At 35.5% G+C, this 17,140-nt stretch overlaps 1 protein-coding gene across 5 annotated transcripts in view; it reads right to left on the bottom strand.

Moving 5' to 3' along the window:
* LEKR1 (leucine, glutamate and lysine rich 1) overlaps positions 1-17,140 on the bottom strand; it is a 192,324-nt gene that overhangs the window by 40,738 nt on the left and 134,446 nt on the right. For all 5 annotated transcript variants that reach the window (XM_072959700.1, XM_072959696.1, XM_072959713.1 and 2 more), the window contains 2 exons: positions 12,921-12,998; positions 12,374-12,577 (listed from right to left, as the gene is read on the bottom strand). In XM_072959700.1, the coding sequence (XP_072815801.1) occupies positions 12,374-12,577; positions 12,921-12,998 (282 nt within the window). The remainder of the gene's footprint in view (positions 1-12,373; positions 12,578-12,920; positions 12,999-17,140) is intronic.

The raw sequence follows: 17,140 nt of genomic DNA, 5'->3' as shown, positions 1-17,140 counted from the left end.
ATTAATTTATGTATATTTCATAGATGAATCAAAGTTCTTTTTTTTTTGCATATGGATATAAAATTGTTCCAGCACCGATAGTTACAAAAACTATACATTCTCCAATGAATTGCTTTGGCACCCATGTAGAAAATCAATTAACCATATATGTGTGTCTATCTCTGGAATCTTAATTCTGTTCTGTTGATCTGTTTGTCTTTCTTGAGACTAATACCATGCTGTCTTGATTATTTGTAGCTTCACAATAATTCAGGTAGTGACTTTGGATCTTTGGGCTACTCAAAGTTTTTTTAAAGTTGTTTTGGTTAGTCTAGGTCCTTTGTATTTCCATATGCATTTTAGAATTGGCTTGTTAATTTCTACAAAAAAGTCTTCTGGAATTTTGACTGTGATTGCATTGGATTTGTAAATCAATTTGGGGATAACTGTTATCTTAACAACCTTGAGACTTCTATTCCATGAACATTGCATATCTCTCCATTTATTTAGATCTTCTTTAATTTATCTCAGCAGTGTTGTGTAATTTTCAATGTACAGGTCTGGCACATTATTTGTCAGATTCATCTCTAAGTATTTCATGTGTTTTGAAATATTTTTATAAATATTACTTTTTAATTTCTATTGTTCTTTGCAAATATATAGAAATTAGCTTGGCTTTTGGATATTGATTTTTTTTTCCTGCCACCTTTTGTTAAACTCACTTATTAGTTCTAGAAACTTCTCTTATAGATTCCATAGTGTTTTGTATGGTAGTAAGCATATCATCTGTGAATAAAGCAGTTTTATTTCTTCCTTTCCAGTCTGATGGCCTTTCTTTTTCTGACTGTATTGACTAGAACTTTCAGCACAACGCTGAGTAGAACTGTTGACAGTAGATATTTTTCTCTTGTTCCTGATCTTAGAAAGAGAGTATTTAGTCTCACTACTAAGTATGATGTTTCTGTAGGTTTTTGCTGATGCCTTGCATCAATTTGAAAAAGTTCTCTATTCCCACTTTGCTGAGATTTTTTTTTATTAGGAATGAATGTTGTACTTTGTCAACAGCTTTTTTGCTTCTATTGACACAATCATAGAGTTTTAAAAGTTTTAAATAACAATAATTTATTTTTGAATATTAAACTAATCTTGCGATCTGGGGATAAACCTCACATATGCATGATTTATTTCCTTGTTTTTTTTATGTTGCTGGATTCAATTTGCTACAATTTTGCTCAGAATTTTTGCACTTATGCTTCTGAGGGATGTTTGTTAATTTGCTTGTAATGCTTTTGTCAGATTTTGGTATCAGGGTAATACCGGTCTCATGAAATAAATTAAAAACTATTCCTTCTTCTTTAATTTTCTGGGAGAGTTTGGGTAGAATTAGTACTAGTTCTTCCTTAAATGCTTCATAAAATTTCTCAATGAAACCTTCTGGGCCTGAAATTCTCTTCGTGGGAAAAATGTGAACTATAAATTCAGGTTATCTATTTCTTTTTAATGAAACTAAGTATTTTATATTTCAAAAAATGTGTCCATTTTATCAGAGTTGTCAAAATTAATGGCATAAAGTTGTTCATAATATTCCTCTATTAATGTATTAATATCCAAAGAATGTACTGTCACCACTCTCATTTCTGATATTGGTGAATTTTGTCTTCTCTCTTTTTTCCTGATGAATCTGACTTAAGGTTTATTAATATTATTGATCTCCTTGAAGAAATTGATTGTTTAATTGATATTCTATATTGTTTCTCTGTTTTCTATGTCATTGGTTTCTGCTCTGATCTCTATTTACTTTCTTCTACTTATCTTGGGATCCATTTCCTCTTCTTTTTCTAACTTCTTAAGGTGGAGGCTGACTTTCTTTTATTTTCACACAGTCATTTATTGCTATAAGTTTGCCCCCTGAAGTTTTGCTTTAGTGATGTGCCATCACCTTCCAATGTTTTTATTTCCATTTAGTTCAAAAAACTTTGTAATTTCCCTTTTGATATCTTCTTTGACCCATATCTCACTTAGAATTGTGTTATAGAGTTTATAAATATTTGGGGGATTTTCCAAATACTTTTCTGTTATTTATTACTAAGTTAATTAGATTGTGATCAGAGAATACACTTTGCATGATTTGAGTACTTTTAAATTTCTTTGGTTTTGTTTTATAGCCCAATTATGTTGTCTATCTTGGTAAATATTTTGTGTGTATGCTCTTGCTCTTGGAGAAAAAAAAAGTGTACTCTGCTGTTGTTGGATGGAATGTTGTATAAATGTCAATTAGGCTAAGTTGATTGTAAAGTTCAAGTCTTCTGTAGCCTTACTCATTTTCTGGTCTGCTTGTTTTATCGATCGTTAAGAGAGAGCTATTAAAATCTCTAACAATAACTGTGAATTTGTCTACTTCTCACAGTATTATCACTTTGTGCTACATGTATTTTCAAGCTCTGTTATTAGATACACAAACGTTTACGATTCTTATGTCCTCCTGATGAATTGATCCATTTATCACTATGAAATGAATTTATTTATTCCTGGTAATACTCTTTGTTCTAAAATCTACATTGCTTGATATTAATAAACACACATTCTAGCTTTCTTTTGATTAGTGTCAGCATGGTATATCTTTTCCCATTCTTTTACTTTTAACCTTTTGTGTCTTTACATTTAAAATACATTTCCTATAGGCAATATATGACTGAATCTTACTTTTTTATACAACATGATAATTTCTGCCTTTTTAATTAAAATGTTAGAAATTTACCTTTATTGAATTGTGATATGGTTAGGGTTAAATCCATCAGCTTGCATATTTGTTTCCTATTTGTCCCATCTGTTGCTTCCTTTGCCTTCTTTATCTGCCTTGTTTTGGATTTTGCATATGGCTTATGATTCACTTTTATCTGCTTTGTTGGCATATTAGCTATAACTCTTTGTTTAGTTTTATTTAATGGTTGCTATAGGGTTGATAATAGCCATCTTTGACTTGTAGGCTAAATAATTGTCTTCCAAGATATCCATGTCCTAATCCCCAGAGTCTCCTAAATATGGCCAAAGGGCTTTGCAGATATGATTACATTAAGTTTCTTGAGATGAGGAGATTATCCTGGTTCATCTGATTATGCCCTAATTATAATTATCAAGACTTTATAAGAGAGAGACAAGAAGGTTAATGTGGGAGAGGGTGGTGACATGATAATGGAAACAGAGATTAGATTAGATTCACGGGGCTAGGATCCAAGGAATGCCAGCAGGTTCTAAATGCTAGAAGAAGCAAGCAATGTATTCTCCTCTGGAGCTTCCAGAAAGAACCAGCCCTATTGATTTTAGCCCCTTAACACTCATTTGGGCTTCTGACCCCCAGAACTGAATAAATCTGTATTGGTATAATCCACTAAGTTTGTGGTAATTTATTAGGTCAGCAATAGAAAACCATGCTGGTCTACCTTCAAGTGATATTACACAACTTCAGGTATAAGATTAGAATCTTATAATGGTAACCGTGATAAAATAAGGAGCAGCAGTCAATGGAAATAAAGTAGCACTTCACCTGGTTTTCAAAATACTAGTACCATAGAATGGATGTGGCTGGCCACGTGCTTGCTAGAAGTGGCTAGGCAGCAGAGTTCTGGCAATTTGATCCACTTTATGTCTTAATTCAGGTTTCCTATTTGAAAAGGGGTCTTACTGATTAGAAAATTCCAATGAGCATTTCCAGGTGGGTGCCTTGAGTAAATTAGAAGTCACCTTTACTATAAAATGGATAGTACTGAATATTTGAGATGCTTGAATTTCAGTCTCTCTGGAGATAGTTATAAAGTGGCAGAGTGCATGCTCAGCAAACACAAGGTCCTGGGCTCAATCCCCAGTACCTCCTCCAAAAAACAAAAAACAAAAAAATTAAAAAACAAAAAAAACCAAAAGTAGAATCCATTCAATATACATTCCTCCGATGGACCCAGTAAAAAACACTGCTGTTATATGTATCCCTTTAGAACAAAAACTGAAAGTCTAGTAGATTATAGAAGCTAAAATACAGTAAGCAAAGGTTCAAACAATGCTAGTGAAGTGATAATCTTTCACTGAATTGACAAAGTTATGAAGTTCCTTATGACATTTCCACGAAGTACAAAGCATTTTAAGTGAACTGTTATAAAAGTTATGAACTTGTATGTGTGATGATAATTTTGCTTGCTATTATAGCTACAGAAATGAGGATTCTCATATCTTTTTTATTCCTGCTGGGCTTCTATTCTTGACTCAGTGTGATTCTTTAATGAGACAAGGCAGAAAGAATGATTATACATGATGTTACAAACACAGTATTCTTGGTTAACACAGAATGGGCCCTGAGTAATGTATGTAGAGATGATTATATGTGTGAAAAAGATAATCCTAATTCCAGAAATAAAAATCACACTTGTGTAGTACACTCAAGAAAAAGCTTGCATATTATTCAGGACTACAAAACCATCTAAAAACATCGATAAAAAAAAAGCAGTCTTATCTTGAAAGAAACTATAAAGGATCAAATTTGACTCTAGTGAGACTTTTTGCTAGAAATCTAGAGAAATTATAAGAAAATAAAATATTATTAGAAGCACATTCCATATTTTTCCATGTTATAAAAAGCTGAAAATGTACAGTTGTTTTTGAATATCATGCGGACATCCAATTTCCTCTTCAGAATCAATTCCAGAGCTACTGATGCCTTAGAATTATAGGAAACAACACAGATTCAGGTCCTACATTTGGATTTTACTAAGAATTCATTAAAAAGGTCATCACTAGAATCCAGAAGTTTGAACTGATTTTTGGCAAGTCAGAAGCTGACCTGCTACCAAATAGTGGGAGCTCCTGAGTTTTGAATCCTGTGATCAGTGCTTTGATTGGGATTAAAATCATTCCCATCCATTCATCCATCCATCCAGCAAATATTTATAGAGTACCTCTATGTGTCAGGCACTGTTTTAGTCTCTGGGGATACAGTGGTTTTTTCTTGCTGTTCATTGGAAATACATTAGAGCAATTCCCCACTTTTAGAAGAAACGAAGATCCTGATGGTAAATGACTATCTAAAGTGATATGATTCACAAGAGGCAAAGCTGGTTTAAGCTTATACCAGCCGAGGGCTCTCTATCCTACAATATCATTAGATAGTTTTTTAAAATAACATTTTGAAGTTGGCACAACAGGCAAATTAGAATCTACTCACAATTAGGAGTATTTATTTTAAAAACTTTAAATTCTTAGACCAAAGGAAAATGAGAATCTAATTTCTTACACATATACAAAAACCTAAATTCCCATAATTGTAGTTAAAACATAACTGCAAACAAATGTCAAACCATAATGCCAAATGACAGCTTTAAATTCTGTTTCACAGGTTCTTTTAGTGATGTCTTCACACTGTCAGTCAAAGAGATAATTTTTATTTTGCCCCAACTCCTGCCTCTGTTAAAAGCAGTGTTTGTGATATTATAAGAAGTTAGACAAGTCTTGTTCTGAGAGCTGTTGATAGACAGAAAATCAGAGAAAGAGGTAAGTTTTGGGGAAAATATCTGATAAAGTTATTTTAGAATGGTATTACTTAGAACACTTCATTACATAATGCTTTAAACCAACAGGATTCCATCCAAACGAATCATCCCATGGACTAATCTTTACAACTCTAAGAGTAAAGTGGGTAATACTGAATTCAACAGACATTTACTAAATATCTGTATCAGCAGTGCAGGGTATAAAAATTAATAAAATATGATGCTTTAACAGGTTAGTGACTTACAGGAAGATAAGAGAGAACTAATACTTTTTGGGAACCTACAACCTAACAGGCACAATACTAGATGATTTAATCTTCACAGGAAAATAGCTCTTATTAATATGCCCATTTACAGATAAGGAAAATGCGCCTTAAAGTGGTTAAGCTAGTTGTCCAAACTTGACATGGTCAAGTTGGAATTTTAAACCTATGTTTGCCTAACTTTAAAGCTCATTCTTTTAGTACTAAGCGACACTAACATGAAGTAACAGAACCCTTGAAACCTTGCTTCTTCATTCCTTTTTAAATTCTACATTTCTTATTGCTGCTAGCCTTCAGGAAAGTATGACAAGCTTCATCAAACACCAAGTTTTTCTTCTAGAATGTACTGTGAAATGTTATTATTCTACTTTTGTTCTGAAGATATAGCTCCACTTCTGATTTGGCCAAGGCACTAGAGAAGGGAAGACAAAGGTCACCATCTTGTATTTATTGAATGCCTGGAAGAGTCCTGAAAGAGTAGAGAAGTGGGGTAAGCGAGGGGAGGGGAAGAAGGAACACAAAAGGGGCTCCCCGGGTTTTTCTGCTTTCTGCAGGGCTGGGAGTCCCCTGAACACTTCATGTTATTGCATGATAAGAAAGAGAAGTCACACTGAGAGAAGCTGACACAACTGAGCCCTTCAAGACAAATGCTGAGGGAACGGTGCAAACTGTAGTGGAGGGAACATGGGTTATAGTTAGATACATGGAGCTTGAGTTCCATCTTTGTCAATTCTGTAGTCCTGAGCAAGACAGTTAGCCTTGCTTAACCTCAGTTTCCTCTAGTGTAAAATGTGGAAGATGATACCTGCTTCACAAGAGAGGGTCACAGCTCTGCCAGCCTGAGCCTTTGTGCAAATTTGAAAATGGCTTTCCCTCTGGGTTGATGCATTAGAAAAAGTGCTCCCTCTGGGTAGGGGCAGACCTAAGAAGACAGAGTTTGGTAAGAGGGGAATAGCACACTTATGCAAGAAAAATAAGCCCCTTCCTCTGTGGCAGGTGGCAAGGAGGGCAGAGTTCAGGCCGGTTTTCGGGTCCTGACCCATTCTGCTGACTGCCCCGCAATGATGCATCCCACTCAGGGCAGTGTGAAGACAAGGTCATGTCCACGGAAGCACTCAGAGGGCTTCCCACAACTGCGACCCCTGTGGGTGGTGTGTGAAAGAGCTTGAGAGGGAGAAAGCAGGGAGGAGAGAAGAAAGGAAGGAGGGAGGAGTGGAAGAAAGCCTGAAGAAGCAGGTATGTTTAATCATGGGGCTGTGTCACACACAGGAAAACAGGACACTGAATCAATCTCCTGAAATAATTTGTTAGATTTTATGTATATTCCTCTGAGGTGAGGGTTTATAGCTGTTAATCAAATAAAAAAAAAGAAAGAAAAAGAAAAAAGAAAAGAAAAGATAGAGAAAGAGAAGAGGATGAGGAAACTGAAAAAGAAGTTAATGTGTATGTGAGAGAGGGAATAACCTTGCTTGTGGCCTAAAAGATATGCATCGAGGGGACAGGGAGCAATTAAGTAAATTTCATTTAAGACAGATAAATAGCTGGCTAGCTAGGGACACACACGGAGATTATTTATTTCACAGAATAATAAGCAACTTGCACCTAACTTTGGACACAATGAAGCTTTTTGTCCAAAAACGTTCTCCACTAAACCTGTCATGTTATTGGCAAGTACATCACAATAAGTACTCTTCTATATTTTTTTCTTGGAACTTACCAAGATAGGTCTAACACAGCTCTTGGGAATGAATGAACCGGGTGTGGGCTCTTACAAACAGCTGTGTGTTTCGGCAGTGCGGTTGTAGGCCACACGTTACCACATAAATGAATTTCTCTAAGTGTTAGATGTGGGCAGTCTCCAAGCTTAAACACATATGTCTTTCTAAAACGTATTTGTAGGTTGATTATAGAAATTCCCGAAAACATTTTACCATAGAAATAACTTTCCATATAAAAGGAATTAGGCCTGCAGGCCAGCCCACAAAACCCTATTTAATTCATAATACTTCTGAAGTGGTATCACAAATTCATGGTCCTGGGCAGAGTTCTGGCCCTGGCCGAAGACACCTTGTAGCCTGGAAGCATGAGAGCTGAGGGCTCACTCTCTTTACACAGAATTTTAAACATAGCTACACTTTTCTCTGGCACTGTCCCTGTACCTTGCTGTATCCCTCCCCACCCACCAAGGAGACCCCCTCTCCAGGCCCAGTGTGCCTGTGACCAAGCTGGCCAGGCCTTCTCTACCCTCAGCCCCTGGGATCGCGAAGGATCACTTCTTTTCTTTACAGTGGAGCCTCTTCTCCTACTAGAGCTTCTCAGCTGAGTGTGGGGGAGGAAGCAATGCCTAATCAATTAGATTTGTCCTAATGTATGAATTATTTCCTTGTCACTAATTCTTTTCCTACCCCAAACTCAGAAGTTCTGCCAGTTGTTTTCTAGGGCCAGTTCTGGCTTTTCACATCTTCTTTTTCTCCTCTTCTGAAGCTACATAGCTTCTAGGGCTCACATTTTCCATAATGGTCCCAGTGGCATCACTGGCAGGGGCTCTGCTGTCGGGAGGGGTGGAGGAGGAGGGGTGGTGAGTGGAAGAAACTGCCTGAGTTTGCAGAACACACTGGTACTGTGGGCGAGTTGGGCTTTGGCCTTTGGGGAGCACATCTGCCAGCCTGGCTGGTTGCTGTCCTTCCATGGCAGTGGTTTGGGACCTTGCTGTGTAGCAGATTCCCAGGCACCGCCCAGTCCTACTGAACCAGAATCTCTGCTGGAGTCATCAAGCATCTCTATTTTAAGCTTTTCCTGAGCCCAGCTTCTTTTTTTGGAAGGACTTTCACATCTCCAACTGCTTAAGGACACCTCTATTTAGAGATCCCATTGGTGCTTCAAATCAAAGATTCAAAAGCAAATTTGCTCAGCTGAGAGACAGTTCACTGAAGGAAAGAAAGTGGAGAGAGGAAAGCCAAGTTCAGGCTTGAACTTCAAGGAACGTCTGTTGTCAGGTGATCGAAGGAGGGAAGGGAAAAGAACCAAAGCAGAGACAGGAAGGGGGCAGGATAGCATGTTGCCCCTGAAGCCAAAGGAAAACGAAGTTTTAAGGAAGGCTTAGATAGTAAGGTCAAGGCCTCCGAAAGGTCACTTGTTCTTTAGGATGTCTTTTTACCCTGGCTTTCATATATCCCTCTGGCTCAACATGATGTAAGCCCTGGCTATTTGCTCCCATCCACTTGGTGCAGACATTCAGATCCAGTAGAAATGTGCAGAGGGTGAGAGCTGAAGACTTTCATTTTTCTCAGGTCTCTTAGGCTTAACTATACACAAAATCCTTTGATTAATATCAAAACAGTAAATGACCTGACTTGCCCCCACTTCCAATATCTTCTCCACTCAGCAGCCAAAACCATCGTTCACCAGTGTCACTCCTCAGCTTAAATCCCTTCAATGGTTTCTTTTCATTGCACTGAAAATAATACCCAAACTCCTATGGGCCCATGAGGCCCTGCATGACTGGCCCTCACCTCCCTCCCTCACACTTGCTAGGACTCCACTAGCACTTCTGAGAACTCACTAAGCTCATTCTCTGCTTGTAAAACTCTTCCCTGGTCCTTTGTATGGGAACCTCTCTCTGCTTGTCTTCTTCATGTATCATTTTGGAAGTTATTTTTACAACTACCCTTTCCAAAGCAGGTACCCCTTCTATCAGTCTCTACTACAATACCCTTTACTTTAAATTCACTATCACAATCTATAATTATTCTTGTTAGTTCTCTAGTTTTTATCTTTTTAATAGTTTGTCTCTCCCATTAGAATGTAAGCTTCACGAGGACAGGGAAATTTCAGATTCACTGTTGTATCCCCAAGGTACATAGTACCTGGCATTTAGTAAATGCTCAACAAATAATTGTTGACTGAATTACCCAAAGCAAGTACTTCATTCACTCAACAAATATTTATTGAGGGGATACATGTGCCAGACTCCAAGGATACAACAGAAGACAAGGCAGACAAAAGTCTGAAAGTGGCCTAGCACAAAGAAAAAAGGCAATGCTTATGTCTAGGAGTACTCCTATGATAGTCTGATAACTTATTGATCCACAAGCACATTTTAATTTTTATAATGTGACAGACAGCATGTCAGTAAACTTGGTGCCACCAAATGACTAGGTAATACCATGTCTGCTTTTGGATAGACTAAAGTATAGAGAGAAAAGAAGGAAAAAGGGCAAGAGTATGAGAGAGAAAAAAAAAGCTGGGGTAGAAGGGAGAAGAGGAGGAAGCAGTCCAGTAATATCTCTGTTCTCTGAAAATTTAAACAAATTATCTTTAACACTTATAATAGAAGGTAAGACTAGGATCATACTAAATTTTTTAAAAACATGGCAAAACATAGTGTGCTATTTCAAAGCAATCAATCTCCCAAGAAAGTTCTATATTTATTCCAATGATATTATTAATCCTTAAAACATTCATGAAACTGCCATCTTTAAATTGCTGCCAGAGATAATTTATTAAGTGTAGAAAAAAAGAAAATATTTTACTTATTTTTAATCCCCAATGATAGTTCCCAGACTGATTTCCCATCATTTTCCCTGAACTTGCTTTCACTGGATCTATTGAGATTGTTTTCAAAATCAAATTCATTCCTAAAGATCAAAGATTCATCATACTGAGTATATTCTAAAACATGTACACTTAAGCCAATCCTCAGAAAAGAGTTCCAGAAATGCTTGAACAGAGATAGAATCTTCACAATGACCACTATGAAGGAGACAGAATTCATCTGGATAAACAGTTAAGTCTAATTAACCTGACATCACTGGAAATGGGGTATTCTTTTCCTTCTATATACTTAGAGTATATAGCTGATTTTAATCTTTCTGACTCAGGATCATCATTATGGCCATCAGTTATTAACCCATGTTATAAATAAAGGGACACTGAAGGTGACTGATGTGTACAGGGCTGTTTGTCTCTATCTACATTGGGCTAAACTGCAATGCTTTTAAAGTTTTTTGTTTGAGCTTATAGTTTTTCTTTCTTCTTATGCATGGTCAATCTTTCAGTTACCATTCCTTCTTATTAGTCAGCCTGGCTCTCGCAAATGTCCTGCTTATAAAATTGCTGCTTCTAATATGCTATGGGCTTAACAGTGACACAATTGTGAAATGGCAGAGGTAAGAGTGGAATGAAAAGTCACATAACTACAAGGCACATTATCTTTGCAAGAAGCAGGTTATTGGTGTGGCAGGGTGAGGAAGCAATAGTAGGTGGCAATCAGCTCTGTGGTTGTTCATCCTATTCAATCAAAGAGAAGTAAATGTGTATCATCCCAGGAGGGACCAAAGACAAGCCTTGTTTCTCTGTGAACTAGACAGAACTCTGTCTAGTCTGGAGTAGAGACAGATATGACCCGGGGCACAGTGCTGGTGAGAAAGTTTTGAGACAATGAACCTAATTCTAAGCTGCCTGCTACCCACTCCCAGGGCCCTACTCTCAGACTCTTCCTCTGGGAGCAAATAGCTACCCTTAAAAAGAACGAAAACAAGATTATAAATCTAAATTATAAAGCATCCAAATACTCATAAAATAAATAAAATTTAAAATGATAGTAAGAATGAAAACCAAATAGCCAATCACACCTTCTGTGCACAGAGAATAACACAAGACAGAAATTCTTGCTCTTATGGAACTTGTGTTCTTATGGAATATAATAGTTATATCAATAAATGTAAATCGCATAACATCTTCTATTAAAGACTGCCAGATTTTACAAAAACCAATACAACAAATTCCCCAAATTTGTACATTTATCAGATATGAATTCAAAACAAAAGGACTCAGAAAGAATGAAAGACATATCAGGCAAATGAAAACAAAAAGAAAGAAAGCAGGGTTGAGATATTAAGTACAGATAAGGTTAATTTAAAGACAAATTAAGTAAGCAAAAATATCAGGGTGGGTGGAGGAATATGCTTCTTAGTATCCCTGACATTACTAAGTACCAGAGGTACCTTTGCCTGTGGAGAGCCCTCAATAAGAGGTGTTGATAAATAAAGAGAGAAGAAAAGCAGGAGCTAATAAAAAGAAAATAATATAAAAGATTTTTTCTGTTGGAAAATGATAGAATCTACCAATTATTGGCCATGGTGAAATTCAGTAGTTTTAAGTACCACACATGGTTTTTTTGATCCTTTTCAATAAAAATCTAACATCAAATGCAACGTGGGTTCCATCTTTACTTCCAATAACTAACTGTGTGATGTTAAGCAAGTCATTTAACTAATTTGGGCTTCAATTTAATCATTCATGGAATAAGGTGGTGGGATGCAATGACTTTTCAGGTGAAATATAACTTTAATCCGAATGTGACAATGAATATATGTATGTTCATGTATAACTGAAAAATTGTGCTCTACACTGGAAATTGATACAACATTGAAAACTGACTATAACTCAATAAAATAAAATTTAAAAAATAAAAAAATCTTTAATCCTGTGAGTTCACTGTTATCAAAATATGTAGGATCTTGTTGTTTCAAATATATATAGAGAATACTGACTTAAACACAAAGCATATTTGGAAGAAATTATTCTTGACTGTACCTTTCGTTTTTCAGTGTTACAACCTCTTCCTTTGTCTGATTCAGAAGAGTTTTGGTTATCTCTAGTTCATTTTCTGCAAAATTAATTCTTCTTTTTAAGTCTTCTTCTCGTCTTTCTTTTGCAGTCAGTTCTTCTTGTAAAGTTTTATATATTTGTTGACAAGTCATTGAAGAGTCCTCTTTTTCTTTAAGCAATCTGGTGTGCCTAAAATGGAATAAGGAAAAAAACCACCAATATGCACTGAACACTATATTTTCATCTTTATTAAAGATATGTAAACATTTCACTTAAAACTAAAGACTTTAACTCTAACTTAAAAAAATTAAGAATGCAAAGTAAATAGACAGTTCTGTGGTTATAAAGTTTTCATATCTAGGCAGAGGCAAAATCAATGAACAGCTTCAATATATTACAATCTCAAATTAGGTATTGTATATATAAAGAATACAATAAGAAAAGATAAGTACATTTTAAATAAAATGTTATTTAAAATATGGTTTCAAATTCAATTACTAAAAATATTAAATAAAAAATTTGCAGTGTATACCGTGACTCAGAAATAATGGATTCAAACTTCAGTTTTCTAAGTTCTCTTTGACACTCATCAGCTTCATTAGATTTATTCCTAAAATAATACAAAAGAGGTTCAAATGATTCAAAATAGTTATAGAATGAATCTTCTTTCTTTTTTAAAAACATGTTTTTCCTTTATTATTTTTCTTATCTTCATATTCTATTTGTGGTTACATACACAGATTTCCATGAAATTAGACATATATAGTCAAAGGGTTTTTGTTTGCCAAAAAATAACCTAAACTGTTTGTCCAACTCTATGTGTTTTTCTATATCATCATTTTATTCAGCCATAAAAAAATTTCTTAGCATCTTCATATTATTAACTCTTTAAAGAAATCAATATTTAGTTCACTTCCATAATGGACAAGTAACCTTCTATCAGACCGATGTAAGCTTTAGATAACATTAAAAAAGGAAAGAAAAGAAAAGAAAAACACCTATGTGAAAGTGACCAAAAGCAGGAAGATTCTGGAGGGAAGCTGACACTTAAAAGTGGCAGCCATGGGGTCAGGTGTTTTGTTTTTGTTTTTCTTTTTGTTTTAATGATGTTCAAACTTGAAGGCAGGCCCCAGTCTGCAATTTCCATGCAGGAAAACCAAAATCCTGATAGAAAACTGATAGAAAACTCACGGTTGTTCTGGCTTGAAGAACTACAGGACAGTGTTTACGGACAATCACTGCTGCTGGAAAGTGAAGAGTGAATCCTGAACAGGAGCAAGCCAGAGAGAAGGAGTCCCAAATACTGCATATAAACTCTGTCCACATGTCTGGCTGAGCCCTGAACTACATGTGTCCCAGGCAGACTCCAAGCAGCCCAGTTAAGAATAAAAGAACTGAACTGAGATTTGCCCTAGAGACAGTTTGCAGTTTGAGGCTGACCAAATTTATTGCCTGTTTATTATTAAAGTAACACCACTCCTACCACCAACTATAGTATTTGGAGAAATAGAATCCAGAATTTCCATAACATAACATTCACAATGTCCAGAATATGATAAAAATTATTCCACATGGAAGACACAGAAAAGCATGGCTTATTCTCAAGAGAAAAGACAATTAATAGGGACTGACTCTGAGATGCCCCAGATTGAAATTAGCAGACAAGGATTTTTGAAGGCACAATTATAACTTTGCTCAAAAACATACAGGAAAATCTACTCTAATTAGTGAAAGGATAATGAATCTCAGCAGAGAAATAGAATCCATTAAAAAGAACAAAATGGAAATTCTAAAACTGAAATAAACATTTATTTTGATCTTATATGATTGGGTCATAACAATATTCAAAAAGGTAAGATATCAAAAAAGATTAATATTCCAGTTTCAGTTTGTATAGACTGCTCATTAATAGTTCATTATCTGAATGTACCTTAAAATAGCTTTATAAGCTATTTTAATAACAAGTTTATAAATGTACGAAGATACGTTAGATTATTAATAGGGTTGCCCTACCTGCAGAATGACTTTAATTCCTAATAGACAAAAATTTATTTATATCATGAACATGAACAACATTCATTTATTTTTAAACCTTTTTATTGTGAAATATAAAACTGTAAGCTACAAAAAATTGCATAAACAATTACATAATGAATTATTTTAAGGAGAAAACCCTTGTATCCACCAGCTAGCCTAGGAGCTTCATGCCCCTGGTCCTAGTCATAGCCCTCCCTAAAATGACCATTCTCATGAATTTTATGGTAATCACTTTTTCTTTGGAGTTTTATTGCCCAAGTTTTATCCTTTAACACTGTATTTTAGTTTTACTTTTTCTTTTGTAAAAAATTTTTTCCTTTATTAGCCACTTTTTGTAAAATAGCTTCATTTAGGTATTGTACTGACATACAATAAATTACATACAGTTTGACAAATTTGACATGTATATAAGCCCATGAAACCATTACCAGAATCAAGTAGCACATGAATTAATATTTAGGGCCTAGATATTGGTCTTTAATACCATTCCCACTCAGAGGAACCAGGACTGCTCAGAGAAATAGCTGATTCCAAGGTTGGGGCTGAGTAGGCATATCTGAAACACCTCGTTATACCAGAAAGTAGGAAAGTGCTTATAAAAGACAATGGGATCTTGGTCAGATGTCACAAGAGCCAGCCTGAAGGGGCCCCCACTGGCTAACCTTAGGACAGTCTGTGCACCTAAATAATAAGTACAGTGATAAATTGTAAACTATTGAAAATAGGGGTTCATGAGTCCATACGAATAATAAATAAATCAATAACGGAAGAAGGGAAGCCCTTACTCAAAGTAGAATGCTGAGGGCTCACTGATACATGGGGAGGGAGTTGGAAAAATCATTATCTAGTGATGACTGTGATAAAGACTGGATAAGGCAAAAATCATTAATGGATGTTACATCTAGGGGTAAATATTGATGAAAAGTAGAGCATTTGCATGTATTTAAAATGTCTCTTATAGACTGTTTACTAGTTGAAAGGGAGCAAAAAGCCTCATAATAATACAGTGGAAAAATTAAGCAATATCTTGATCAAGTGACTAAAATTAACATCACCAATGGGGCAAATGGTCGTGTGCCTCCAGGTGTGATGCTCTGAGACGTGCACATCCTCACCTATGTGGTTGTCTGGCTGAGAGTACATATCCTTAATCCAATCAAGAGGAAACATCAGAAAAATACAAAATAAAAATTGGTTTTAATTTTAAAAAAGTATGCAGGATTCTGCATTCTTCAAAAATGTCCATGTCTTAAAAAGACAAAGACAGGCTAGAAATATTTCAGGTTTAAGGAGGCTAAAGAGACATACCAAGAAGGCTGACACTACCTGGATTGTGTGCTAGAGAAGAAAGTGCTATAAAGGCCCATTGACAAAGTCAGAATACGAGTGGTAGATTAAAGTCAATGACATTGATTACTCTGCTGGTTATGCAAAGTATCACTGTCCTGAGGAAAGACAGGCTGAAGTATTTAGAAGTAAAAGATCATGTTGTTGGTAACTTATCCTCAAATGGTACAGGAAAAAAATTGTGTGTGGGTTTTGGGGGAAGAGAGAGAAAAAGGGATGGAGGGACAGCAGTAGGGGTGAAGAGAAAACAAATGGGTTAAATGTTAATAATAGGTGAGTGTGGGTAGAGACTACTAGGGTGCTCTTTGTGCTATCATGATGTTTACAACTTTTTGTAAGTTTGAAATTATTTCCAAATAAAATATTAGAAAAGAAAGAATAAGGAAAAGAGTAATACGCCGTTAGAAAAGTGGGCAAAGGTTGTGCTCAGGTGAGTCACAAAGGAAAGAGCCAAATATGCAGGGGTACGATTTTTCATTAATTAAAGGAACAATTTTTTTTATAATACCCAGTATAAGTTAGAAAGTGGAGAAATGGGTATTTACAAACGCTGCTAAGATTATAAATCAGTATAATCTTATTGGAGGGTAATGAATCATTACCTTTAAAAGCCTTTACACAAGTTTCATTCTAGCAAAAACTATCCTAAGGAAATAAATGTGTGACAATAGAAGGATTTATCTATTCATGTATGACTGAAAAATTGTGCTTTACACTGGAAATTGACACAACATTGTAAACTGACTATAAATCAATAAAATAAAACTAAAATAAATACATAAATAAATGGGAAAAAAAGAGAAAGATTTATCTATATGAATTTTCAGAGTACCTTACTTATAAAAGAGAAAAATTTGGACATTTTAAAATACAAGGGGTTAGTCAATACGTTATGGTTCATTCACAGATTTGACTACTACATAGTCATTTAATAACTATAAATATATCATGTGACGGCATGGGAAAATTTCCAGGATATGTTACTAAGTGAAAATATTTAAAATATGCATTACTCAGAAAAAGGGAGTATAAGGATATACTGAAATATAAATATGATGTTCTGTTTTGTGTATTCCTGTAGTTCCCAGGTTTTATACATTTGCATTGAAATCAAACAAAAATGTTCCTTTTAGAAATGCTTTGAGATTCAGCAGCCCCAACCACAACTTTCACTCTATGCTCAGACTCTAACACACTTTTCCAAATCTAGAGGCAGGGACAGGAGAACTCCTTTAAGTGGCTATTTGACCATGTGGACAAGTAATTTTGGCTGCAATTAAAGAAAAAAAAAAAGCCCTAGAGTCTACCACCCCGAGAGCTCCCCTCACCATGGTCAGCTCTCACCCCCATGCCCGTTAAGCACCCTTT

The sequence above is a fragment of the Vicugna pacos genome, chromosome 1 (assembly GCF_048564905.1).
Source record: "Vicugna pacos chromosome 1, VicPac4, whole genome shotgun sequence".
Taxonomy (NCBI): Eukaryota; Metazoa; Chordata; class Mammalia; order Artiodactyla; family Camelidae; genus Vicugna; species Vicugna pacos.
This window is presented reverse-complemented; position numbering and strand designations above follow the sequence as displayed.